This window comes from Oryzias latipes, chromosome 19 (assembly GCF_053564925.1).
Source record: "Oryzias latipes strain Hd-rR chromosome 19, Olatipes_Hd-rR_3.1".
Classification (NCBI taxonomy): Eukaryota; Metazoa; Chordata; class Actinopteri; order Beloniformes; family Adrianichthyidae; genus Oryzias; species Oryzias latipes.
Window position 1 is genome coordinate 5,598,171 of NC_136255.1, and position 27,920 is coordinate 5,626,090.

The 27,920-nt window shown below is 42.7% G+C and overlaps 1 protein-coding gene across 10 annotated transcripts in view; it reads left to right on the top strand.

Annotated features, from left to right (window-relative positions):
* The first annotated feature begins 5,207 nt into the window (after positions 1-5,207).
* myocd (myocardin) overlaps positions 5,208-27,920 on the top strand; it is a 33,450-nt gene continuing 10,737 nt past the window's right edge. For 3 of the 10 annotated variants that reach the window (XM_023949498.2, XM_078937994.1, XM_078937996.1), the window contains exons 1-8: positions 5,216-5,580; positions 8,902-8,967; positions 21,485-21,669; positions 22,533-22,637; positions 22,722-23,017; positions 24,546-24,675; positions 24,759-25,295; positions 26,524-27,018. In XM_023949498.2, the coding sequence (XP_023805266.1) occupies positions 5,526-5,580; positions 8,902-8,967; positions 21,485-21,669; positions 22,533-22,637; positions 22,722-23,017; positions 24,546-24,675; positions 24,759-25,295; positions 26,524-27,018 (1,869 nt within the window). In that variant the 5' untranslated portion in view covers positions 5,216-5,525. Of the gene's footprint in view, positions 5,581-8,901; positions 8,968-13,386; positions 13,517-21,484; positions 21,670-22,532; positions 22,638-22,721; positions 23,018-24,545; positions 24,676-24,758; positions 25,296-26,523; positions 27,019-27,920 lie in introns of those variants that run through there. The other 7 variants (XM_078937993.1, XM_078937997.1, XM_078938000.1 and 4 more) reach the window with 3 other exon arrangements.

Genomic DNA, 27,920 nt, shown 5'->3' on the forward strand with positions numbered 1-27,920 from the left:
CTTTTGATGTTTTTTGATTAAAAAAAACTTCAAACTAAGCATTGATGAAATTGGTTGAAAAATCACTCATATTATGTTTTTTCCTGTAAATATACATAAAAAAATAGATTCATAGATTTTTCAGACCAAAATTTCACGTTGGAACTAAAAAGCTATTTAAAATCGACAAATTGTTCTATCATATTTCAGTGTTAGTTTATAAAAAGCTATAACCAGAGGTTTAACAGCTTCTGCTTGTTTTTAACGACAAAGGTGGATAAAGGTGGAAAGGATCTCATGTAATCCATGGACACCAGTGAAGATCACAAATCATTGAAGAAAAAAGGTTCAGAGCACTGTCTAGTGGGTCTAGATGACCCCACTCCCAGTGTTAAAGTACCTAGAATAGCACAAGGGTTACGGCCCCGAAGGAGTCCAGTCCTTTTCTGCAAAGTTCCCTCTTCTCCCATGAGGAATTCTTTCAGTTAGGATGGAGAAAGTTGAAAGAAAAATAAAAGACACTTGATACAGACTAGACTGGATGGTACATAACAGAACATTTCCTCCTGGACTCGGAGGGACAGATGGGCTCCACAGATGCCATTGGAGCAAAGATATTCAAAGCATTTAGTGTAAATGTCAGAAGCAGCCAGCAGGAGGAGGACCCACATACCACCATTCCAATCTTGACTCAACTGATGATACTGACAATGAAGTGAGCTCCGAGAAGAATAAAACTGTTTGTAATTCTCCCCCTGAGCTCGGACATCATTTTTTATGATATTTTGGGCAGTTTAGCTCATCACATCTGCTTTAGCTAAAACACTAGAAATCAGACCAAACAGTAACAGTCATTTTTTGATCTACAAGTCTGCACATATCGCCAATAAACACGCACTGTTGTGTTTTGAAAGCTGGCTTTTTATGCGGCCACCGCAAAGACGTTGAAGTCCTTGACGGTCAGCGCTCACCCATCTGCACGTTTGCTGGATACACTGTTCCTGGCTCTGTCTAATTAGAGTATAACGTGTGACCCTCTTTTGTGGTTTTATCATAGTCAAACACAAACACGCGTGTGGCTCCAGACGGTTCAGATGAGACTTGTTATGTCCGCTGACACGGGGCCCAATTAAAGGGGAGGATTAAGCGAGGGCTGGATGACCTCCTCAGGAATCTCCAAGATGTGTGTACACTGTCAAATCCTCTGACAGACTTTCCCTTTAAGCATTTCCACCTGCTAATTAACACACCAAAGATGTGTGTACTTGTGCACCTATGTTCTTTGTGTGTGTGTTAAGGCTCATGCGAGACAAAGCCACTTGCAAACGTCAAGGACAGATTTGCAGCCAAAGAAGCTTCTGTGTAAATATTTGACTTGAATATTGTGCGGGTTTTGGAGCTCGCTCCGGCACACGTCAACCGGCAGACGAACGGCAAACAGACAGGGCACGTCATTTGTTACGCTAAAATATTACATGTTTTGCCATACGCATCACGCTGGTCTGTTTAAGGCTTCGCAGCAACAAACCCGAGCTGTGTTTATGGTGTGAAGAGATGAAAATGGATGGTGGCGAGGCAGAAGCAGTGATCTGCTGCTGGACAACACTCTGAATGACTGATCTGCTCTGTGGCTACAGCTTGTACACAAAGTGGAAGAGAGAATGTGGTGGTATGTAGCTACAGAAAAACTCAAGAAAAGAAGACGTTGAATAAAGTTGAACTGTCTGCGTGTTTATGAAAGAGAGAAACAACATATTGACATTCTTTCAACTGTTTTAGCTCTTCAACCGTTTACGCACTTAACGTAATTCCAGCTGAGTCTGAAGCAGAGAAGCAGCTTTGAGTTGATATATCACACTTTCCACTAGTGAAATGCTTACTAATGTAAGGTGTTGCATGTCGGGGTAAAGCTGATATGAAAAGCCGCTTTTCTCCAGGTCAGAATCAGCTGATTCACGTTGATTGTGTAAACGGTCAAAAAGTTACAATCAAAGACTATTAGAGACCGGCGCCCGTTTGCTCCGGGGAGAAAGTGGATGTGTTTGTTAGCTTGGTGGTGGAGCTGAAAACACAAAATAAACTGAAAGTTTTGAAAAACGGACTTAATCCAGAGTCTTTTAACTTCATTGACTGACCACACAATTATATAGAATAGCATTGAAATATTTTGTTTTGAGGACCCCAGGAAAGAAAGCCATAAAAGATTGTTCTAGCAATCAAAAAACATAAAAAAACAGATGAATGTGGTGGAGCTTTTTTTTTTAAGTCCTTCAGCAATGCCACGATCCACAAGTGTCAGTTTACATAAGTTATAGATCTAGCTAACAAACAGAAAATACCCTAGTATAGCTAGTAGGCTTTTTTTGTTTTGTTTTGTTTTCAAAAAATACAGCTTAACCAAAAAAGGATGTTTTGGTCTAAAATACCACATTTTAAATATCATTTTATTTGTAGAAAAACCACTTATTACCTGACATCTGTGCCACACCTTTGACGTAAATCCATATCACTCAGCCGCAAATACAAACCAATTTAACTTGCTTTGTAGGAGTAAGTTACAACAAAAGTCATCTTACAACCCTTTGTACGGAGACACAAGTCTGTAAGAAGACACCAGAAATAAAAACCTGCGTTAATGAAATAGATATCATGAGACCACCTCCAAGAGTGGTTCCTGGTCCCGGACCAGTGTCCACTTGGGTGTATTTAGACCAGAAATTTCTTCTGGGTTATTGAGGGAAACAAACTCTGTTTCACTTTAAGCGAACCAAATGTAAGACAATTTTCTTTTTAAAAATTTTTGTGAAATTATTTTTGATGAAATTATATTTTATTGTGTTAAGCAAAACTTTTTATTACAGGATGGGTGAGCCTTTTTCAACAGTTTCTCTTCTGATTGTAAATAATCAATCAGCTATTCTGGTGAACTTCCTCTGAAAAGCTACATGCTGGATATGTTTAAAACATCTAAAAGGTTTCAAATGTATTTTTTGGTTTGTTTTTATCATAAATGATAATAAAGGATTTTTTCTTACACTCTCAGGACACAAAGTCTGTTTTGTCCTGAGCTTTGTTGTTCAGACAACCCCCCCACCCCCAGAAACTTAGCGTCTTCAGCTGTGAGCATTAATCCTTTAAATCTGGTTTCAGTGAGTGAAGCACCAAAGTTCTGCTCTGTAACAAAAACAAGAACACGTTCTACTTCATCACATTTTCAGGCTGTTTATATTCTTTAAGGTTTTGTGTCAAACTTCATAAAGTCGTAAAATCTGAGAACAAAGAGCTGTTGGAGCTGTGCAGGTCCGGCTGACGTCGCTGGACTCCTGGTGGCTCCGGTTCAGGCTTCAAAGGCTTCAGGCTGGCCACAAACACCGATGGCGTCTGAGCTGCGGCAGACACAACACAGCCGATCAGCTGTTGTGTTCCTGAGCGTATCGATGAAGGCGGGGGAGTAAACACAGCGTCAGGAAGAAACGCTGGTTTTTAGGACTCAGGACAGCTTTCACTGGAATTGTCATAAACAAAGCGAGAGTTCCAAAGAGGCCTCCATTTTTCTGCTGAAAATCCTTCATACTTTACGAATCCTTAAACAGGCCGTCACTCACACAGCTGTCACTCTGTAAACCTTTTCCCTCCAGTCTGTACAGTTTCTGTGCAGCTCCAACAGACCCTGTGTTGCACTCTCATTTTAAACACCAAAGGCGTCTGCTGCAAAAGAAACGGCATCCCTGTAAATAGAGAAACGAATAACAATGCATTTCTGGAGGCTCTGAAAGCAACAGAGGGCAGGTTCATCTGTTTTACAAAGGCAATCCATGGAAGCCTTTAATCAGTAGGAATATTTGTTTTATGGAACTGGAGAAATTGGAGGTCAAAGTTCAGTTAGGTGTCATCGGTGACCAAAGAACACACGCCATCTGACGTGCCGTAACGCTTCAACTATATACGCGATCACTGTGAATCAGCGGATTGGGGCTCAGCTTATATTTGACACGCAACACTTAACGTTCCATATGCAACCTCTAAAGTCCCACTCTGATCATCTTTTGATCTGTTCTCAAAGCGTTCCCAGTGGTCTTTTCATGATAATTATGTTCTTTTTGACCCAAGAAAATCCAAAAAAAAACCTGTTGTTTCTGGGACATAGTTTCTGCAGAGCAGCAGGGGTCCTTTAGAAATTCACCTCTTAATGTGGGTGGGATTGATGGCGTGGAATAAGCCAGCGCTCATTTCCAATCAGCTCTCTGTTTACATTCTCTCCTGCTATCTTACAGCCCCTTACAACCCTGCTAACATTGGCGGTGCAACAAAAATGGCGAGCATTATCAGAGGTATCCAGCCGTGCAGTTGTGATCCAGATTCCAGCTCAGGCGAGGAAAACAAAGACATTCATGAATCTATTAGTCTATAAGTGGATGCATCAGAATAGAACTGAGCAGGGAGCTTGTGGCAAAACTTCAAGCTTTTCGAAACAGCATTTTTTCATTTGATTTATCATTATTTGAATAAGGAAAAACTCAGAAACACAGTTTTAATCTTCATTTTCTTTAGATGTGTCCTCCATTGGCAAGAAAAATGCTACAAAGGCATGTTAAAAACACGTAAAAACACTATTTTCATTGGAGGGGTTCTTTAAAGTTCAATATTTAACACCTCATGTTCGATATAAAACACTTTATCTTTAATATGCAACGGCAGGCCAAAGAATGTAACGCTGGAGCTAAAGCTCAGGTGTTAAAGGGTTAAAAAGTGAGTGCAGGGAAGATCCAGCCTAATGGAGAGCATGGAAGAAGCTCCAACCCTTGGGAATGAAAATCTTCATTTGACCTTTTTGTTGTTTCCTGAAAAGAACCAAAGTTTTTTTTATTTCAAATTTGCTGAAGACTTCTAAATTGTTTTTTGGAGCCGGAGAAGTGACTGAAAATGGGGACCAATGAGAGAAAAAGCTATGAAAAGAAAGAAAAAAAGGGGGGTTCCTAACTTTTTTTAATGTTATTGTCAGTATGCAAGCCAGAAGCTTCCCGCCCTCTTCTCTGTACCCCCCCCCCCCCCCACACACACACACACACACACACACAGTTGCTGTGCTCCCCTATCAGACTGCAAGTCTCTATCTTGATCTTTTTCTCGTCATCTACAGTAATCCCCTTGCCCCCCCTAATGACAGTCAGCTGGGCTGATAGGCAGATATATTTACTCTGGTGGCGCGGGAGGAAGGAGTCATCAGCCGAACCCTGCTGCGCCTCGGGCCTCGTGGGAGGGGCTTGGAGGGAACCCTGGCTGGTTGGCCCCTCCCTGAGCGGGGCATATCTGTGTGTTGTCCCTGGCGTGCTCAGAGCTCTCAGCTGGATGGGACCAAAGCCTCATCGGCCCACAGACTCACAGAGAGGAGAGGAGGCAGAAAGCGGCTCTCCACAGCTCTTTTCCTCCATGAGGCAGAGCGGGCCTCTTCTTCTTCGTCTGGGCAGCAGCGGAGGTCGCCAGGGTCAACGTCAAGGGGGCTGCTTTTTGCGACCTGCAAGCGCTGGAACTGTACTGTGAACATTATGACTCTGCTGGGCTCTGAGCACTCCATCCTCATACGAAGAAAGTTCAGATCAGGTGGGGAATCTTCCTGTTTCTGCTGTCTTTGTGGGGGGGGGCTGGCAGTGAGAGTGGCAGGTGCAGGGGGGGGGGGGGGGGGTGACTTCAGCTGTAATGGATTTAGATCTGGGATGTTGTCACAGGTTGCTGCACTTGTTCTCCACAACCGGCGTCCTTGCTGTGGGGAGGGGGGTTGGAATTAAACAGCCATGTGGAGGTCAGAGGTCATCTGAATGTGGATAATGGAGGGCATGCATGTGTCCTGCGCTTCAAAGAAGTCTTTTTCCGTCCCTTTTCCCTGCTCCAGCCTGTCGGCGCTGCAGTCTGACCAACACTGCCCCCTCCCTGAAGGAAGGAGGCAGGAGAAGCAGCATGGCTGCGAGCGTGGTAATTACAGAGATGGAGAGGCAAATGACGCTTTTCCTCTGAGCTGCTCGGAACGACCGGAAAGCGGCATCTGTGCTGGGGGGGGGCATGAGACGGTGGCTACCAGACTGTGTTGCTGTAACCCGGGCACCCCTAACGCGCCACAGATGCAGTGTGCAGCCTGATGTTTCAGTCACACGGCCGATAACAACCAGCGAGCTGATTCATGAGAGCATGGGTGAAGCCACGAGGGGGTGTCAGAGAAGTGAGGTCCCCCGCGATTACTGCTGATGACAGACAGGGAGGGTGTGGGACAGTCCTCTTAAAGCTGGAGCTCCCCCGACAAAAGGCGCCTTCTCGCCTCCGCCCCAGGAGAGGATAAAGATAAACTTCTCCTTCAGGAGCTCCTCCGTCTTCTGCTGCGCTGAGCTCAAACTCCATGACGGAGTCTTAAAGACCCACTCTGGTGAAAGCTTGTGGCTTTTTTTTTTTTTTTGATAATGGAGGACATATATATATAAAGGAAATTAATCTTAAAACTGCATTTCTGACTATTTCTTTAGTCAAATTGTCATAATTAAGGAGCAGACCAAAAAAAAGTCAGCTGTAAAATTATCATATTTTTTTAGTAGAAAATGCAGATGGGGCCAGAAACTTCCCGCTCCTCTCCATTCTGATGCATCCACTTCCAGACAAATAGATCCATTTCTGTCTTTGTTTTCCTCGTCAGAGCTGGTGTCTGGATCTAAACTGTGAGGCTGAATGGCTCCGATATTTGAGGCCATTTTTGTTGCCATGGTAATGTTAGGTTGGGGTTGTGAGGGGCTGTAAGATAGCGGGAGAGCTTGTAAACAGAGAGCTCTCAGTAACGGGGAGGGGAAGTGGGAGCGGGGTTGCTCTGGGCCATCGGCCACAACTCGGAGGTGAATTCTCATTTTTATGTAAGAATCACATGCTTTTTACAGAAAATGTTTAACGTGAGGAGGTAGTATAAAATGTGACACTGACGATGAATTTTTACCTGGCAAAGATAAAACCTACAACTTTATTTGTCTGATTTTAACCAAACCAACTCCATCCATCCATCTTCAGAGCCCACTAATCCCTTTCAGGGTGACGGGGTTGTTGGAGTCAACCAAGCTGCTGGGTGAAGGCGGGCTACACCTTAAACAGGTCACCAGTCCACTGCAGGGCGCCAAACCAACCTAAAATACAGATTTCAATGATGTCGCAAAAGGATTTGATTATCCTTTTTATGATCTTCAAAGAATTCTACAGCAAATCAATCTGCAAATAGTACACAAGAAAAACAACTATTTATTAGGAGTTAAATGAAAATTAAGCTTTAGAAACTATCAAATCTGTATGAATGTTTCGTTTTTCCAGGGCATAAGTCCAGTCAGCGCTTTAGGCTGCATTACTGGCTTTTATAAAATGCACCAAACAATTTACACTGCAGGCTAAAGCAGCAGGAGGAGCAGCTCCGCATGGCAAAAACTGAATCTTATGAACATAATAAAAAAAGATTTTAAGACAAAATATCTCATTTTGTCTTAAAAGAAAAATAATCTTCTATCCAGAAAGTTTTTCAGTAGCAGAATAATCTGAGTTTGAGAAAACGTGAGAAAAACTTTTTTCTTGGGATAAGAGTTCTGGTTAAGAGCATTTTTCAACCTATTGGAAATTTTGCTTGTTTTAAGAAAATTAATCACATTTGTGACACATTTTCTGAAGGCGTTTTTAAAATGCACTGAGAACCAACGACCAAGCAGCTTTAGAAGGTTCTTGGAGATCCTGTTCACCGACCAGCGCAAGAAAACACACAACGACGATGCAACCAACCCAGGACAGGACAGAGAGGAAGCCCTTTCAAAACAGAAAAAAGAGGGAGAATTCTCAGCTGTCTCCAAACTTTTTCCTGGTTTCAAAGGGTAAAAGGGGAGGCAGCGCTCCTTCAGAGCATCCCCTCCCTGGTTTGTGTTCACGGCGGTGGCGTGAGGCCGTACCTCACACACGCTGTAAATCTGAGCTCTTGTAAATGTGACGGTCGGCTCGTGCCCTTTGTTCTCCTGCTGGAACCAGCGTTTTAGGTTTCCGAGCCAGGCTTTGGGTTATTAATAACCTGTCAGTAAAAAGCACAGTTTTTTTTAAAAAGCGTGAGTCAGAAGCTGCTGCGTGAAGAAGAATGAGGCTTCTACCTGGCAGCAATCTAACCTCAGCAGAATCCAGGAACGCTGTAGTTTGGAATTTTTTCCATGGATTCTTCCAGCTTTTTGTCCTGGACAGAAGCTCCTGCAGCTTCATGAAGATGACAGAAAACTTTGACCTCATCGCAATCTTGCTGCTGGATGCACCCCCCCCCCCCAGCTCAGTGTAAACTAAAGCAGATGTGGGATGCAGGGAAGGGTCTGCAGTTACATAATGGAGGTGCTGATGGGACTGTACACCCCCCCCCCCCCCCCCCCGTTTGTGTCATTGGACGAAAACCACCTGAGCGTCTTCATCAGCAGGGCAGCGATGTGCGGTGGGGGGGGGGGCACATTTTGTCCTCATGCGTCAGATTCACAATCAGACCAGGAGACCTTCAGATAAAAGTGGGGGGGGGGGGGCGCAGAAGAGACACAAGCAGAGGCACAGACATGGAGGAGGCTCTGTGTTTATAACCCCCCGCTCCCACACACACACACACACAGCACGGGGGAGCACGTGCACGTGGACCACACACCGGACGGCAGATCTGTTTAAAAGCCAGGAGCTGTGTTTATCGGCCCCTACATCCTGCTCTGAACATTTAGGAGATCTTCTGTGGCGGAGAACATGCCGGTGGAATCACCGCACATCAGCCTCGGCCTTTCGGGTTGGGATGTAGTCGGGGAGTGGGGGCTTCAGTCATGTGTTGCTCTGAAACTGCTGGTTCTGGTCCCTCACCTGCCTCTCCATGTCTCTTTTCCCTCCTCTTCCTTCAAACTTTAGTGTTACAGTTCAGACTTCAGCAGAGGAGGGCACGAGAGCAGCTGGTAGACCAGGGCATCATGCCTCGTGAGTACCACCCCTTCCCCCCCCCCAGAGCTGCCACACACACACACACATACACACACGCACACTCGCCTTCAGGGAGGCTGAGGGGAGTATCTGTAGGAAGTATCCCCCAATTAGCAGTGAGATAGGGAGGTGAAAGGTCAGCTCTCCTCTCTGTCTGGTCCTGATTATCGGCAGCGTGTTCGGATTTCCCGAAGACAAATGAAAACAACTTCAAACTGGAGCTCCAACCTTATGTTACTCCAACGATAATCTAATAAAGATGCAGGTCACACGACCTGTGTTTTAGCATAACAGAGCTTTTATAACAAACAGAGACCTCTAGTGTTTAAAGTTAGGAAATGCGTGTAATGCTCGAAAGAATCAGACCCCACTTCTTATCCTAACATGTCTACAGTATTTATACATTTCTCTTAACTCCTAAAGTTTATCTTTATCCTCTGTAACATATCTGCAGCTGATTTAAACTTTATGTGTACACTAGATTTCTTGTAAGAACCATTAAAATGTAATATCAATTTTTTCAAAGTGGAAGCTAAAAATCAGACACCATCTTCAACTTCGTGCAAATTCAAAGGTGTGACGGTTAAATAAAATAAATAGAATTTACAATTCTAAATACGCTTTTTTAAAACGTACATTTTTAAATATAATAATAAACGTGAATTCACAACTGTCGAAAAGAATCCACATTTGGAGGAAAGACTGCTGGTTTTTGTCTGTTAAATTTTTAAGTTTTCTTTCATTTTGAAGTTGAAGGCAAAAAGAAACTTTCCAAAAAACGTTCGTTTTTTTGTTAAGCTTTGCAAACCTGGGGACTTTCAGTTTAGCGGTAGTGAATGGATTTTGGACACGTGACAGAGCGACTTGACATGCGTCAAGAATGAGTTGGATGTGGTGAAAAATCCAGTAGTTTTTCAAAATAAAACTTCAAATGAAAAATGAAACAGAGAAAAATGTAAGTAATGCTTTTATTCTCTGCGGCCCGGTACCAAGTGTCCGGTACTGGTCGGTACTGGCCCGCGGCTCGGGAGGACCACTGATGATGACATGAAATGAGAATTTGTATTGCTCTCACCCCGTCGCAGCTTTTTACTGCTAAACTTACAAAGAAAGGTTTTATGTCAGTGTGAAGGAAAGTTTGCCTTCAGTGATGATTCTTCATGGTGCTCTTATTCTGTTTAATTCCATCAGTCAGGGAAAAAAGAAAAGAAATTCAAACATACTTTACATTCATGTGACAACGACAGTTTCATATTTTATGAAATAATAAGTGGAGAGAAACATCCTGGGATAATTGTATGGTGTGTGTTACCATGGCAACATGTCCCGCTGCATCAGCATCAAGTGAAATGGGATTTTTGATGCTCCAGGAGTTAGAAAATGTATAGAGATGAATTCTAACAGGCAGTTATCTCATATGAATGTGCGTCAATTATGGGTACACAACTTTTCCACCAACCATAAATGAGATTTTCACCAAGGAAGCACAAGTCTGAAGGATTATGTAGCCCCAGAAGGAGGAAAAGTATATATTTTGGTGGATTTTTCTTATGTTTTGTCAGATCAGACAGACGTGCAGAGAGTTCAGGGTCTGTGACTGACCGCTCAGGAATGCTGCAGCTCTGAGCAGACTCAGCAGCTGATTGGCTCTTAGAGAGCATACCTGTTTACAGCACGGCACTGCATCAAAGCGCAGACACGCCCACACAAGTGGAAGTGCAGCTTGAGCTGGTATTTACCAGGGGAGGCGTTCTCCTAAAACAAGAACACTCCTGGGATTTATGGTGTCCTCTGATGAGAGTGGCCGGGGCCGCCAGCACGCGACACGTGACAATTGAACTCTCCATCTTCACGAGAATGCAGCATGACATGTTGCAGCGTTTTAAAGAAGTGAGTCACGATTTTTGAAGCAGCAGGAAAAACGGATGAGTTTCAGGTTTTTCTGTGGGTTCCTGCCTGCAGGAGGAACACGGACACTGCTTCAGCAGGGCTTTGTTCAGGGATATCTCTGGCACCGTTTGCCATTTCACAGAGGCTCTGGCGTCCAGATAAATGCTGTAAGGTGCGGTTGAACGGAATCCAGAGGCCAGCGAGACCCTATCAGTTCCTCAGAGTCTGCCACAGATATAGCAGCAGAGAGAAACATGTTTGGTGGACAGGAAACCAACTTTAAAAGAAAGACGCTTGTACTGGCTGTTAATGCCTGGACAGCTGCGGTGCAAAGGTGGAAAAGAGTCTGCGGGGACTTTCTCTGGAACACCCGCCCTCCTGCTCACATTTACACCCCAAAAGTGACAGGTTCCGATGGAGACGCAGCATCCTGCTCCTCCTGCTGCCGATGCTGGCCCTGCCTGCTGGTGTTTGTGCTGCTGCAGGCGTCCGCGGTGTATATATTACCCGGGAACATCTGGTGTTTATTAGACTGTGGAAGAATCCGCCCTGCCCCGCCAGCCTGACTGCCGTGTGGCCTGCAGAGGAGTCCACGCACAAATGTTTCCTCAGGAAGATAACAGAGTTGTATCGCTGTGCTTTAAGGTGCCCCCCTCCCCCCTATCGTACAATCATGCTTGAAGCTATTTCTGCTGTGACAGAGTGAAGGATGTTGGGAGTTATATTCTGCCCTCACAGGCTGGGTTCCAGGGAGTCTCACTCTCCTTTAGTTCTCTGGTTTTCACCATTGACTGTATGTGAGAATTGGACTGAGTGACCCCTCCCCCCCCCCCTGGCGTTACAAACAGGAAGTACCTGCTGGCTCCAAGAAGCCAAAATCCAACAGACTCAAATAGAAAAAGAAACAGCCATTGCTCCATCATTCTTTTGGTCAGAGTAACCATTCCTGATCTGCTACTTTTTCTTAACATCTTCTCAATAATCCTAAATTATCAATAATCCACCTAAAAGTAGGTTGTCTTACGTTGAACATTCAAACTGTTTGACAGATTCTCCTGAGCCCCCTTACAAGTGGTAGAGGTGTGGACTTCCGAAAAACTCACTCCTGATTGGTGAGTGTGGTTGCCATAGAAACAATGTCTCAGACCAATCGCTGCTTACTGATCATTTCTGGTATAGAGTCAATAGTTGTTCCGCTCCACCACAACTGTTTAATCATCCATTCTTCTCTCACTTCTTGGTCTTCTTGCTTCTGTGGAGTATGGCCTCACTAAAGCATGTGCAGACACGACTTCACATGCTTTCCTTTTTGTCCTATTCCAATGTGTCAGAGGACCTCTGCTTCTTGTGTGGGATGATCACATTCACATACCCTTGACTCGCTCCTCATCTGCAACAGAGTCTCAGATGTTTAGCAAACCCTTTGAGAAGCTGGTTAGCTTGACAGGAGGCAGCATCCTTGTGCAGTGGTCGTCCCAAAACCCTGACAGTGCACGCCGAGCTCCAGGCCTCGAGGGTTTGTCCTGTTTCCCTGCCTTTCTGCTTATCAGTAGCTGGACACACCTGATCCAGCTGCGGTAGGGCAGCTGTTATGAAGAACTATGAAAATGTACTTTCATTGTCATAAAAACTGTGCTAAGCATGTGGTTACTTGGACTGAGGTATTTTCTCTCAGTAAAGGAAGGTTTGACAACAAGGATGGACATTTTTGTAGATGAGTTCATTCCTACTACTTACAGGTCCACATTTACCAGTTCGAAGAGTTAACTGTAACATTATTAAGCAAATATCATTAACATTAAAAGTTAAATCAGTAGAACGTTGACCAATCAGGGACTCTGATTTGGCAGCGAGGAATCTTAACCCATGGAAGTATCGATGATTTGAGAATTGATCATGGAGGAGAAATCAATATTTGTGGTTTATGTCTGGCTGGAATTCCATCACACCAAGTATTTAACATAACAGAGCAAAACTGTGAATGAAAAATCCTGGAGCAAGATTTGCCAAATTTGCACGGTTTTGACAGTTTGCACCAACACTCCTCCATCTGGCAGATGTGTGCTGGTAGAACGGTAGAAGACGTAGAAGAAGCCCCTCCCTGCTTGTCCAGTGTGAACACCATGGGTGTGGACGTAGCTTCAGACGCGTCTTGCTGCAGCAGTAGATCATCTAGTTTCTCTGTCCTGAAATTTGACACTTTTTGAGATTTCTGATGTGAGCTGTTAGTCCTGCAAGCATCACTGAAGTGAACAAGCTCACTAGTGTTAAGATCTAAATACTCAGTGAGGCTCCTTAGTCTTGTACTTTTTTGCAAAATATCTTCAAACTATCAAACACAAAACAGCAAAAAGGAGCCGGAAAAGAATGAGTGGATTTAAATACCTACTTTTCAACATTTCTCTACTATATAGAGTTATTTACCAGATGCATATATTGCAGTTGTGTCGCATACTGTTGTCAGACCTCCTGACCCCTGTGGCAGCTGCATCCCATCATGTCTCTGATGATGGGCTGCAGCTGCAGGTAAACGAAGCTCCAACAGCATGAGTCTGCAGAAACCTCAGCTGTGCAGCAGATTTATAATTATTCCAATAATCAGCTGTCCATCCCTCAAATGCATGTTTCTTACTATTAATGTGGCTCCACATACAAGGTAAATACACAAACTTTTCAAGAACTGTTGCTTAAAAAAAAACTCCAAACACAGAAAGTTTTTTTTAGCTAAAGATATGTGGCTTTTATTTTGAAAGACAACTGTGAAGGATGTGTCGCTTATTGCATAATACTGATGTACTCCCTCCTGTTTTCCACTTTTTTTTCTTTGTTTTGAAGATTATTTTTCTCAGCTGCTTCTCTTTGCTTAGATTCTTTCAATTTGTAGCTTTTGATGCTTCATTCAGGATGAATTTGCGGACAAGTACACAGATCAAAGTCCTTTTGATGTAATTTCCTTTTTTATTTTTTAAAAGTGAATTTGGTTAAGTGGGAGTAGAAGGTCAGAGGTCAAGCAGACAGTTACCCTTTTGCAGATCCTGTCTATGTAGTTTCAGATCTGGAGTATTTCTGAAAGCCAGCGGGTCTCTCTTGGTGCCTACATCATTATATTGAAGGTTTTACTTTGCTTTTCACATACCAAATGTGGTGTTCACTCGTGTAAAATGACCGACAACCTTAAATTTGATTCATTTTTCATTTCTCATAAAGACACACCCCGATGGAAATGGTTTGTTTTTTTCTGATGACGGAGGACAAATATAAAGGAAATTAAGCTCAAAAGTGCATTTCTAAGTATTCCTTTAATCAAACCATTGTGAATCTGGAGCAGATGGAAAAATGCCATTGGGAAAAGATTGTAATGATGATGGAGAAGGTACGCTGGGCGGGCCAAAGTCTCCCAGCTCCACTCCATTCTGATACATCCACTTGTAGACAAATAGATCTATGGTGTATTTGATTTCCTCATCTGAGCTGGAATCTGGATCTAAACTGTACGTCTGGATAGCTCCAATGTTGCTCCCCATTTTTGTTGCACCTTTAATGTTGTTTGGGCTTGTTAGGGGCTGTAAGCTAGCAGGAGAACATGTTAATGGATGGTTGATGGGAGGGGGGGCGGGGTTGCTCTGCACCAACAGTTCCGCCCACAACACAGAAGTGAATTTTAATGAACCTCTGCCTCTCTGCAGAAACTATGTCCTAGAAGGTTTTTTTTCTTTTACTTTAATTCTTTCAATGCTTAAATTATTTTAGTTTCCCCCTCCTGTTGCATTTCTAGAGTCAGTTTCAACCGAAGGTTTGTCTTCCTATTGTCTCGACTGTAGCTGTTTTTTCCTCTTTTCTATTTGAACCCTGATTCTTCCTCAAAACCGACATTTCTAATGAGCTAAGTTCAAATATTTAAAAATATTTCATGCCACACGTTCATCTTTATTCAGCTGAAGGTCTTTTTGTGACGTGATTGAGCTGCTCCGTCATCCTGGTGGTGGTTTTCACAGGGTTCTGTTCTTCCCCTATAATGGAAAGGATGATCTACAAGACATTTTCAGTCCTCATCCAAGCACTTTCTTCTGTTCTGCTGCCTCAAAAACCAGTTTTTTCTACACACTCAGACCATCAAACTGATTTGATTTCCCGCTGCTGGCTGGTAACCCTCGAGTCCTGATTATTTCTTCTGGACTCAGCATAGGGCAGAGCAGCACCTGCTGCTTCTGCTGCTGCCGCCTTTTCATTACACGTCTGCGTTTATTTTTCTAGCACTCAGAGCGTCTGCGGCGTGGCGGAGGGAGATATCAGACCTGACCCCAAACACAGACATGAGTTCTGAGAGAATGAACACAGCCATGAGGGCCACGTTTAGGAGGAAATTACAGCTGAGCTGCCTGATGATGAGGCCGCATATAGGAATGATGAAGACAAAGAGCACTGAGGAGCAGATTAATTCTCCACAGCTCAACAGCAGAGATCTTTAAAGAACTTAAGAAAAAAAATTTTTAACCCATTTTGGCCCTTTTATTGACTGGATCTAAGGTGTGAAAGTCAAACACAGAACCCTGAGGAACTCCGTTACTCATTGTGGTGTTGAAGCAACCGTTACACATCAAGGCAGCAAAAACAGACATTTAAAAATGCTTTAGCTGGTTATGTTTTTAAAAAATAAAAAAAGGAGTAAAAATGACGTAAATCCAAAAAAGATGGCACATGTAAGAAGAAAAATCACAAAACTTTCCGTGTTTTCAAGGGAAAATTATCGGGTTTTTTTACATTTATAAGTCATTTACATAATAAGATGGAGGAGGGGTCTGTTAAAACCACTATAGAAGAACAAACACTGATCAAATCTTATTGTTTACAACAAAAATGTCTAAACAATATCTAATTACCTTTTTCTTCAAGCAAGAAATTGAAAGAGATCTCTGTTTTAGCAAAGTGAAAGAACCCTAACGCTAACCTTTCTAAGTCTCAGTTTTGATGAAGAATAAACTGGAATCCAACTGTAGGGATGTAACCCTAACCTGTGGATGTCCTTTAATGTTGTTCCGCTCCATTCTGATGCATCCACTTGCAGACAAATAGATCCACAATTTAGAGGCAAATTTCTGATAAACTAATGCCGCTCTGCAGAAACTATATCCTAGAAAACGACAAGGGTGTTTTGTTTTTGGCTAAAAATAGCATAAATATCATTTTAAGACCACTGGGAAGACCTTGAAAATAAATGAAAAGATTACCGGAGTGGGACTTTACTTAAATACCTGCCTCTATCATTTAAAAAGGTTTTATTGATCATTAGTTAAATAATTAATTCCTAGCAGATTTTGTGTTATTATTTTCTTATTTCTTATTTTTTTTATTCTTTCTATTTTATGTGTGTCTGCAGATTTGCTGCTTCGGAGGTTTGATGTTTGCCTCCTTAAGTTTAAGTAAACACAATGCGTCAGGAAGACAGTCTTTACTGAGATGAGCAGCAGCTGAATTTGCGTCTTTTTTCCCCTCAGAGGTCAGAGTTCAAGTCTGTCCTCGTGCATGAGCATACCTGCCTGCACGCCAGTCTGCCTCCTCCTTTGTTGCTGCTTCATCTGGTTCTTCAACCTGACCCTACCCCTCTATCTGCCCGCTTCAGCTTCTCAGGCTAATTTTGGAAATGAGCCGTCCCCTAAAGAGTCACTTGAGAAGCGGAAGTGCATGTGGCGCTGATTTCCTGTAATCCTGCCAACTCAATCATCTAGTGACACCCTCTCACGATGAGGAGCGTGAGCTCTTTCACACTCTCAGTGTGTGTTGGTAAAGCAGGAGCTGGTGGGGAGTGAGTGGCTCTCGGGCTGTGAGGTCAGCGGGTCAACCCAGGTCCGGTGACTGAAACCAGGGTCGCGTCCGGGCTGTCACGTGTGGATTCCACCCCCTCCCACATCCCCCAGCAGCTCTGTCCTTGCAGCTCCATCAGATAGCTGCTCTCAGCGGCTCCAATCAACCTCTCAGCCGCACGCCGTAACACCTCAAAGCTGAGGGGGATGGTGGCAGACTCAAGGGGAGAAATTACATTCACGTTAGGAATCCGATTACACTTAACTTTATAGAGTAATCTGGTTACTTAAACAGAAACCACAAAATATGTTTTTGCATCCAAATCATTGAATTGAAAACCCTTGGTTACCTGAAGCTGAGAAATCTGCTTTCTCTTTATTAAAACTGTCGGTAGACACTATTTCTTAAGGCCGTGTCAAACAGCCACAACGTAGATTTTGTCAAATTGACAAAATCACAGACAAGCAAAACAAACAGTTCAGGTGCTCTTTTGACCATTACAAAACAGAATGGGGAAAAAAGACAAGTAAATAAATAATTGCCAGTTACACTTTATTCAACAATATTTACAAGTCGTCCAAATAGGGCATAAAGAGAAGAAAGAAAAATGCAGTCTCAATACAGAGCTAAATTATTTTAACTTCATCACCATTAAGTGATTTAGAAATGGTGTCCATTGTTGTGAACATTAACTGAAGCGGTCCTGACATGGCGAATTTTTTTCCATGTGGATGAGAGCATGTCAGTGAGCCACACTGTAAAGTAGGGAGAAGCCGTAAAATTCCACTCTTGCAAAATTTGTCTTTTTGCAGTCATCAACCCAAGTTGTAGTGGCTGCTGCATTACAGTCGGGATAGTTCTGGGACGTATGCAGCCAAAAATGGCAAGCTCTGCATCAGGTGGAATAAAGCAACCATAGGCCTTGGAATACCAGTGAAATATTCTCTTCCAAAAGCCAGCCAATGAGGGACCAGACCAAAAAGCATGAGCCAATGTGCCTTCAGGTATTTTACATTCATCACAAATGGGAGTAATTGAAGGATATATTTTATGCAATTGTTCTTTGGAGTAGTGGAGCCGATGGATGATTTAAAATGGTATCAGTTGGTGTCCGCTGTTAACAGAGCAAGAGTGAATCTTGGATAAACACTTTTCCCACATTGATTCTGATATTTTTTTGCCCAACTCCTCGCTCCAAGGATCTTTCATTTTTGTCGATTTCACCATGTTGCTGTCATCAAATAAATGCACTATTCTAGAAACCAAATGTCTGGAGCCAGGGGAACTTTTGAGAATGTCATAAAGATCATGTTCAGCTGGAAGATCTTGAAATTGTTTAGTATTGGACTGAAAGTAATTTCTAATTTGTAAGTACCTATAAAAGTGTGAATTGGTGAAGTTAAAGTTTTGTTTAGTTTACGCATATTTTACGTAGTTTATACACAGTTGTTACATAAATCACAAACAGTTGTGCATGATTTTTGCAAGATGCATTTGCAAATTTATGGCTTTCCAAGACTGTTCCACATATGTCTGAAAGACTTTTTACACTTGTACCACCGATGTATAACTTTTGTTTCACTTACAGGGCGCAGATATCACATTAAAATTATGTAACTGATGCACAAATCACTAGTAAATTGCATATAAACAACATAATAATAACGCATGATTCATGTTCTACGTTGATTTACGTGTTCTTCACGTGGTTTATTCATGATACATCTGTGAAAATTAAAAGAACCACAACTTTTCTCACTTTTTCCACGTATATTTTCATCCATGCAATATGATCAAAATGTTTGTAGTGGCTGTGTGACACGGTGAGAACAGCTGGTTACTGCCGGCCATGTAACCCTAGAGTAAGGTTGTGCAGCTAGTTTCTTCTCTCCTCTTCACACCAGTTCTGTACTGATTTGTGCGACCGAGCACAATTGTCCTCTTCCAACTTCTCCTGGCTCAGCACTCACTTTGTTGATGAATATCCAGCCTGTAGGCCACTGTTTTACCTTCTACTTTGCAGTATTCTGCACTGGCATCCTGTAGCTCAAAGAATAGACTTTAAAGCAGCTCTGCTTGTTTCCAAGTCTCTCCATGGCCTTGCACCAAAGTACATCTCTGACATGATAGCGCCATATGAACCATCTCGGACTCTGAGGACCTCAGGGACCGGCCTCCTGCGGTTGCCCAGAGTCAGGACTAAACAAGGGGAATCAGCATTTCAGTCTTGTGCAGCTAAAAGCTGGAACAGTCTCCCTGAGGTTGTGAGACAGGTTCAAATCCAGACTCAAAACATTCCTGTTTAGCCGTGTTTATAACTGAAGGGTCCTTATCCACACCTCTTTTCATTTTCTTTTCTCTTTCCTTTCTTTGAATTTTGTGATGATTAGTATGTTTTTAATCTTTGCACTGTTATGTATTGTGATTTTAATGCATTTTCCTGTTTTGTGAAGCACTTTGAATTACTTTCTGTACGAATTGTGCTATACAAATGAACTTGCCTTGCCTTGCCTTACCATGAGCCTTTTGAAAAGAAAAAGGGTTGTCTGCGTATAGAAACCAACCCTACAGAGCTAAAAGTGTGTTTCATTGGATGTAGCACACTGTTATTTGCAGTTTGGTGTGAACAACTCATTCAGTCAGTTCCCCTTCAGCTTCAGAGTGTCCATTCATGTACAAAACAGGAGCCTAATTTCAGGAGGCTGGTCCTACAGGGGGGAGTTTTCAGAATATGTTCAGTTGGGTGGTGTTAACTGCAGTCAATATGGCTGCACCACTGTTTCAATTTTGTCTTTGAAGTCCCCACTCTGATCATTTTTGATCCATTTTTTTAAAGTTTGTCCAGTGGTCTTTTAATAATGATTACGCTCATCAGAAAGCTTTGGGCGGGACTGTTGCCGTGGAGAAGGCCCAACTCACCCATCTGTCTACACGCTTACCCGCTAGCTTACAACCTCCAAACCGCAAGTTAACATTAGCAGCGTAACAAAAATAGCAATGTTGGAGCTATCCTACGATCCAGTTTGGAGCCAGAGTCCAGCTCAGACGAGGAAAACAAGGACGTACATGGATCTGTTTGTCTAGAAGTGGATGCCTCAGAATGGAGCAGAGCCGGAAGCTTGTGCATTTTTTTGTCTGCTCCTTATTCACAAAGATTTGAAAAAATAAATACTCAGAAATGCATTTATGAGCCTAGTTTTCTTTGTACCCTATAAGAAAAATGTTGAAAACACCAGATACACTCTTTTTCATTGCAGTGGCTCTTAAAAAATCCACATTTTAAAAAATCAAATATGTTCCATGCCACAGTCCTCTGAACTGTGCTCTGGTCTACCTCTAAAAGCTGGTCTTGGTACCATGCATGCATGGAAAGGAACAAACACCAGATTTGCACACATGTACAAATTTCCTGGTGTCAGTTGTCTTAAATAAACCCACCAGTTGTCATTTGTATGTAACCACCACTGCATCATGCAACCTGTCAGTGCCTTAATTCTTCAGACACTTGACCAAAAATCATTGAACTTTCAGTTTGACAGCACTTTTGGACCAAAATAAAACCTCAGTGCAGTTTTTGTGTCTGTCCACACTGCTCCAATGTAGATGCATTATGTGGAGGTGGACGGTACTTTAATGAACAACTTAAATAGATAAATGAAAGAAACATCTTTTTATTGTCAATTTAATTGGAAAGCATGATCAAAGTTGTTTTTGTAATGGTTCAAAATCAAATAATATTTACTGTCATTTCAGTTGAAACAAAAAATAACATTTGAGATTATTATACCCTTATCTGGTCCAAATCAGTCCACTAAAGCCAAATAATCTAAACCAGAGGTCTGCAGGTTTGCAACCTGCGGCCACGGAACCGCAGTTGGCTCTTTGTCTCCTCCAATAAAGAAAACTTAAAAGGTTTTTGATTTTAATTAGTAACTTTAAAGTAAAATGTTAGTAACTAGTAAATTAAACTAACCAATTCACAAACAGTTGAGGCACAGTACACATTAGAAGTCGCATAAAAACATTTTGACAGATTTGACATCAAAATTAAATGGAGGTCATTGACCAGGATTTCAGAGCACCGGATTATAAAGCAGATTTTCTATTTTTGAACAAATTAAAGGATTTTAAGTGCACCTGATAAGCAATAATTTAATTTTAGTTTGTTAGATTTACACATTTCTGGATGAAATGCACCAACAATAAATTAAAAATATTTTCATTTAATCACTGCTGACATCACACTTCCTACTACTACATTTGTGGCGTTGAGACGATCCTGTGTAACACAGGGTGTCTTTTATTTTGAAGGGAAGTCACATCAGCCACTCTCAAAATTTATGAACTATTTCATATTTTGGACAAAGACTGTGTTGTCTTTAAGTTTTATTCATGCAGAAAACACAACTGTTCATTGATATTTATCATAGTAGGAATAATAACATAAATACAAATCAGTGTTTTATTTTTCTAAAGGGTGAAGTTAGACTTTGTGGCTCCTACTGGGATGTTGTCAGTGAGAAATCCACCCAAATGGCTCTTTAAGTGTTGAAGGGTGCATACCCTGATCTAGACTATAAATATAATGTATTAAACATGTTGGTGCTCCAACATCCAACTTGTTTAAGTTGTTGAATGACTCTTCTGTATAAAATGTTGATGCTGCACATTTTTGCCCAAAAAAACTGGACTTGGTCTAAAAGTTGCATTCACTCAGGACTTTTAGCAAAGGTTTATTTGGAAAAGTAATCCTGCTATCAATAAATCTGATCCTCGAGGATTCACTAACAAATCCAAACTGTCCTGTTTGATCTTCTTTCAGTGAACCATGGTAAGTTCCCAAAGCAGGAAGACTCGTACGCCTTTGAGGAGGACAGCAGCAGTGAGAGTCTGTCTCCAGAGCATCACCACAGTGACGAGTCTCAGGGCTCAGCCTGCCCTTCGTCTGAGCCTGTCGGCAGCACCGCCTCCTCCTCCTCCTCACCTGCCCTTACCAACGCACAACTGGTAAGTAAAATTAAAAAAAAGATCTTTAGGCTTCCAACAAACCGACGTGATGATCCTACAGCTGCTCACTTCACTGTTTTTCTGTAGCGCTTCTGTAACTCAACAGTCATCCATCAGCAAATCAGACTGAGGAAACTGTTTGGCGATAAATATCTTATTTCTGCAACCCTAAAGAAGACCTCTATAGAGAAATGAGCAGATATTACTTAGTCATTGTATCACAGCCAGAATTATCATTCTGGCTGTGATACCTTTCTTTCACCCGTCCTTGCTAATCCAAATTGTTCGGGGTATTTTTCTGTATTGCAAGTTATTCGAGTTATAAACTGGTAATCAGATGCCTCATTAAAAGTTCACATCAAACTTGAGAAGGCTTTGATTGACAGATTCTCCCAAGCATGCTTTCAGTAGTAGGGGTGTGGACTTCCAACAAGCTCACTCCTGATTGGTGACAGTGGTTGCCAAGAAAACTACGACTCAGACAGACTCTGACCAATCACTCATAACTGACGATTTTTGGTATCATCAGTATATGAGTGGTGACTGTGTCATGGCAAAATGGCGACTGAATTGACTTTGTTTTGTTGGAACTGGAATTATGACAGTTTCTATGCGAAGTGTGAGAGGCCTTAAGACACTGGGGGAAATCTATGGAAAATTGTTTTTTGCCTCAGTCTCAAAAATTTAAATCATGGATGAATATGAATGCAGATGTGTTGTAACTTTAACCAAAATGAAGTCAGAAGAAAATAAATGTATTTGCTTTATTGATTTAATCCCACAGCAAGCAAAAGGTTCAGTGCCTTTTCAAAAAATGTTTGCTTGGGTGTTTTTGTTGCTGATTCTTTATATTTTGTTGACAGGGCGGAGCCAGCAGAGACCCAGCTGATCAAGATCAGGAAGAAGGTTTGTCTGCTGGCAACAACAGCCAGGCGAGTCCCCCAGTACCAGCTTCCACAATAACCAAGGTCAGCCGGTCCAAGATCTACAATTCACTTCAGCCAATTCCATCATCTATCACTTTGATGGAAAGTCTTCTCTCACCCCAACAGTCCAAAACATCAGACAAGAACCGACACAAAAAACCCAAAGATGTGAAGCCAAAGGTGAAGAAGCTCAAGTACCACCAGTACATTCCTCCCGATCAGAAGGCAGAAAAGTCCCCTCCTCCCATGGACTCGGCGTACGCCCGCCTCCTTCAGCAGCAGCAGCTTTTCCTGCAGCTGCAGATCCTGAGCCAGCAGAAACACTCTCAGTCGCAGCAGCAGCAGAATGCTCTTACCCCGCATGGCCACCAGAGGCAGCCCACCTTCAGCTACCAGCCTCACCCACATTCCCACTCGCAAAAGTGAGTAACCGCTGTGGAAGATTTGATGTTTTTCGCTTTATATGTTAGACACCAATTCACAATCCATGACATCTTTTTACAAAAACACGAGAGACTGTGGAGAGGAATGACTTCCTTTTACAGGAAGTAACCTCCAGCAGATCCAGACTTGGTGAAGAGATGTCTGCTGTGACCGTTGACTGTGTATAGAGAACTGTACTGAGTGATACCTCCCCCCTGGCATTCCAAACAGGAAGTACCCGCTTGCTCCAAATAGCGAAAAACCCATAGATTTCTGTAGAGAAATAAGCAGCTGTTACTCAGTCATTCTATTGGTCAAAATAACCAATTTTGCTATTTTACCTTTTTCCTAACATCTTCTTGCTGATCCCAGGTTTTTTTCATTAAATCTATTTAGTTATCGCAAGACATTCAAGTTATAAACTGACCAGTCAGATGGCTCAGTAAAAGCATGTGGTGCCTGCTGGCCCCCACCTCAAACTTTTAATTGACAGATTCTCCCAAGTGACAGATTCTCCTCCGCCGCTTTCAGTGGAAAGGGTGTGGACTTTCAACAAGCTTCTCCTGAAGGGCAAGAGTAGTTGCCATAGAAACATTGACTCAGACCACTCGGACCGATCACTGTCATCTGTCTCCAACATGGGGACGTCTGTATTGCAGAAAAATGGCGACTGAATTGGCTTTATTTCGCTGGAGCAAGTAAGTGAAGTAAGGCATTTTCTTTACGCTCAGTCCAGTTCTCTCTTATACAGTTAATAGTAAAGAAATGTCTGCTGTGACTGGTTGGATGAATCAGTCAAAACAAGGAGAAAGTCTTGAAGGGTTATGTATGTAAAAGTATGACTTTTCACCTTCACACCTCTGCTGGCCCATTGACTCCATAAGCTAATTTCCTCCAAACATCCTGTTCTTTGAATCCTGCATCAGTATCATCCAGATCTAAATAAATGTCCTGGCCTACAAATTGTATCGTTCCCCCATTTCATTGTTTTATTTGTCAGGTTCCAAGTAGGACAATTTCATTCAAGCTAAACTCTTTTACCTAATCTGTTAGTGTTTTTAAGCTAAGTGCCAACATTGAGATATTTTCATTGGATAGTCTTCTTGTTGGACGCCGGGGAAGCAAGATTGTCAAACAATAATGGTTCGATCCTAAGACAGCAGGCTTGAGAATTTGTTCATTATCGAGCTCTTTGTTGAACAAAATCAGACAATAGAAGCCTTGGTCACAATGGCTCTTACATTTGAAACTGTGAGTGAAAAAGTGACAAGCCTTAAGGGGCATGTAGGTGGCCCACAGAAAATATCAAGGTCGCAGACCACTCAGCTGAACCCGTAGGGCAAAAATGCTTACGCCAATTTATTTTTTCTACTGGTATGGCACAAGTGACCGGCCGTAGTGAACATTTATACACCACACAAGAGTAAGTAAGACTGAAGTAGGTGAAAAAGCCTCCAGGGCCATCTCCTGTACAGATGCATCAAATGCTAAAGCTGAGCTGGAATCACTTTTTTCTTTGTTCCTCAGAGCGGCCAGTGAGCAGATATCAGCTTGTAACTCAGGCGGTTCCTCCCCGATCAAGAATACGTATCCTAACCAAAGCAGTGTCTCACCCGTCAAACCAGGACCACTTCCAGCCAATCTAGACGACCTGAAGGTGGGTATCAAGTAAGAATGATGATACACTCTTCGTCGCTTTACCTTTGCCTGTTATTGAAGTTGCTCTTCGTTGTTTGTAAGGTTTCTGAGCTCAGGCAGCACCTGCGTATCCGTGGCATGCCTGTCTCAGGCACAAAGACCGCCCTGATTGAGCGGCTGCGACCCTTCAAGGACCCAAATGTAGAAGCATCACCCACAGGGTCCTCCGACATTGCCACCTTGACCTTCCCTGTCACTCCCTCTGGGTCTTTATGCTCATACCAGTCCCCTTCCTCATCCAGCACTCTGTCGCAGGGGGGCTACTACCCCTACCCCAGCACTTCGTCCACCCCACCCATCTCTCCAGCCTCCTCAGAGCTGTCTCTCAGCGGCTCACTACCAGACAGCTTCAGCGACGTTCCCATGTCCTCACCGACGCAGTTCGGCCTGCAGCCATCCCCAGTGCAGTTTGGCATGGAGGATGGCCACGGGGGAGTAAGCAGTCTTGGTGGGGAGACACAAAGGACGGGGGAGGGTGGAGACGCTGAAGGTGCGGAAGCTGACAAAGACAAGATGCTGGTGGAGAAGCAGAAGGTGATCGATGAGTTGACGTGGAAGCTTCACCAGGAACAGAGACAGGTGAGGGAGCATCTGAGGAGACCATTTCATGAATGGAATACATAAAAAACATAGCTTTTATTAACCTGGGGGGAATCAAACAGACTTGCATTCCAACTCTCTGACATTTGAATGTATTCACTCAAGATCTCACTTTTCTCTTGTTTCTCAAAGCCCACTATGTATTCTTCAATATTGACCTTGAAGTACAGTATATCTGGTCGCTGTGATCACTTGTGTCATTCTGGAGCAGCTGGCCTGTTTAAAGATTGGTGCCAAGGCAACATTTCCTGTAGTCTTGAGTGGTTTGGTTGTGCTGCGAGTATGATGTATGATTATGATGTGTAGTACTATGTACTACACATCATAAAGACAGAGTACCATATGATGTTTCTTGTGCGACAATACATTGCTAATAGGGTTGTTACCATTTGTTTTAACGATTCCATTCATATAATAATTTGGGGTTGGCATTCTGATACACATTTGATATTGGTTCATTTTGACTGATCCGACTCACTGACCTAAAAACTATCCAGAACATCTTTAGCCAAAACTTCAATCACTGTGACTCAGAGGTACTGAACAGAGCAGGTGAAGTTTTCCAGATTCCTAGTATTTCTTGCAAGATGTGTACAAACAAACAACATAGGGTCAAAAATGTACACGAATGAAGTGAGAAATGGCTTGAAGAGTTATAGTAGTGATGATTTGGCATTTCAAGATTCTGATTGATCAACTCATTGTTGGTCTTTTCATTGTTGAAGGCATCTCCTGGATTTCATGATATGCTTTTTTTCAAAACAAAACGTGCTAATACAACCGGAAAATAAGACACAGACTAAACAGGTCCTCCTTTTAGTGAATCAGTTGTCTGTGGAAAGTATATCCCCTATAGTCCCTCTAGCTCCTCTCACGGATTTATCTGCTTACTGCAGTTAGTCTATCTCAGTTAGGTCATGTAGTTTCACATAAATCAGTAAATCTGAATTAAAAATTAGGCAAATTGTTATACTTATAGTTTCAATGTGAACTTGGCTCCAATTGATAAAAAACCTTAAAAAGATTGGGAGAAACATGGAGTAACACTCAAATTGTTGGTAATAACACAGTGTTTCTGAGGGATTGTATTAATTTTCAGATAATTTGTAACCACACATACACACAAACGGTAAAAGTTTAAACATTTTTTACCTACAGTGAACTATTATTAAATTGGACTAATTTCCCAGTGATGGTGTTTTTTTAGGTTGAGGAGTTGAAGATGCAGCTTCACAAGAGGAAGCGCTGCTACGGAGCAACACATGACACCATCCCTCCTCCATCTCACTCCTCAATGCTCCACCAGCAGCAAACTCCAGCCATGATGGGCCAACACTTCTTTGGGGTGACGGTCAAGCAGGAGTCCGTGTCTTCAAGCTGCCCTCTGTCATCTCCAAAGCAGCTCAAGAACCCTCCTGATGCCTGCATGGAGGGCATGGGACACTGCAACAACTCCATCACAACCTTGGGGTGTCCCGCGGGTCCACAGTGCATGGAAACAGGCCTCTCCGCTGGCAGCCCCTCCACCATGTCTGCCTTCCTCAGTCCACAGTGCTCCCCGCAAGATTCTCCCATCAGAAAACCATCCAGTCGCTCACAGCCTTCGTCTCCCAACAACTCCTACCTGCTGACTCCGTCGATGGGGAGAGACGGCTGCAGTCACCCCCAAAGTCATAGCAGCAACAGAGCACGCAACATGCAGGTACAAACCTTTGATTTAGAGCAGGCGTGCCAAGCTCCAGGCCTCGAGAGCCAACATCCTGCTGGTTTTCCAGAAATCCTGCCTCATCTGCTGCTGGTTACCTGGATCGGGTGTGTTTAGCCAAAAATGAGCTTTAGTGGCAGGTTTGTTGTGGAACATGCAGGACGCCAGCCCCCGAGGCCTGGAGTTTGACACCAGTAATGTAGAGAAACAATCTAAACTATTCACCTGGGTGTTTTCCACATTTAACTGAAACAAACCACACAAAGGTAATGTTCAACTGTTTGAGCATCTGGTGACTTTTTTAGGCCTTATCCAATCTTCACAATTAGGAGGTAGAAAAAAAATCAAGGCTCAAGATATAAAAGATAAGGGACAAAGCAGCCATTACACCAGCCACCTGTTTTTAACATCAGGCTTAAGCCACCAAGATCCTTTTATGAATGCAAGTTTAAAGTCAATAGAGCAGACATGATGTCTTCACCAGGAAGTAGTCTATGTCTTCCCTTTAATCCAGACACTAATCCTTCGACAGAACGACAGCTGTAGTCGACAAGGGACAGTAAATAATATGGTGAGCCTAAATGTTGTCAACCTTGACATGCGGCATGATTGCCTGATTTTAAACTCTAACACTATCAAACCCAGCCAAAACGTATTTTACCGTATTTCCTTATTGTTGGGTGAAAATCACCTGAAATCATGCCAGTAGAAAAAAGTGGGGATTGGGGTGGGGAAACACCCACTCTTCAAAGATGTCAAAAAAAATGGTGAAGCTACCCAGGGACCCATGACACTCAGAAAAATACAACATAATGAAATTCAGGTAAATAGTTTTGCTCGGGTGAAAATCACCCAGCGATGGTCCTCTAGCGTTAATATTTATGTGGTTTTAGCAGATG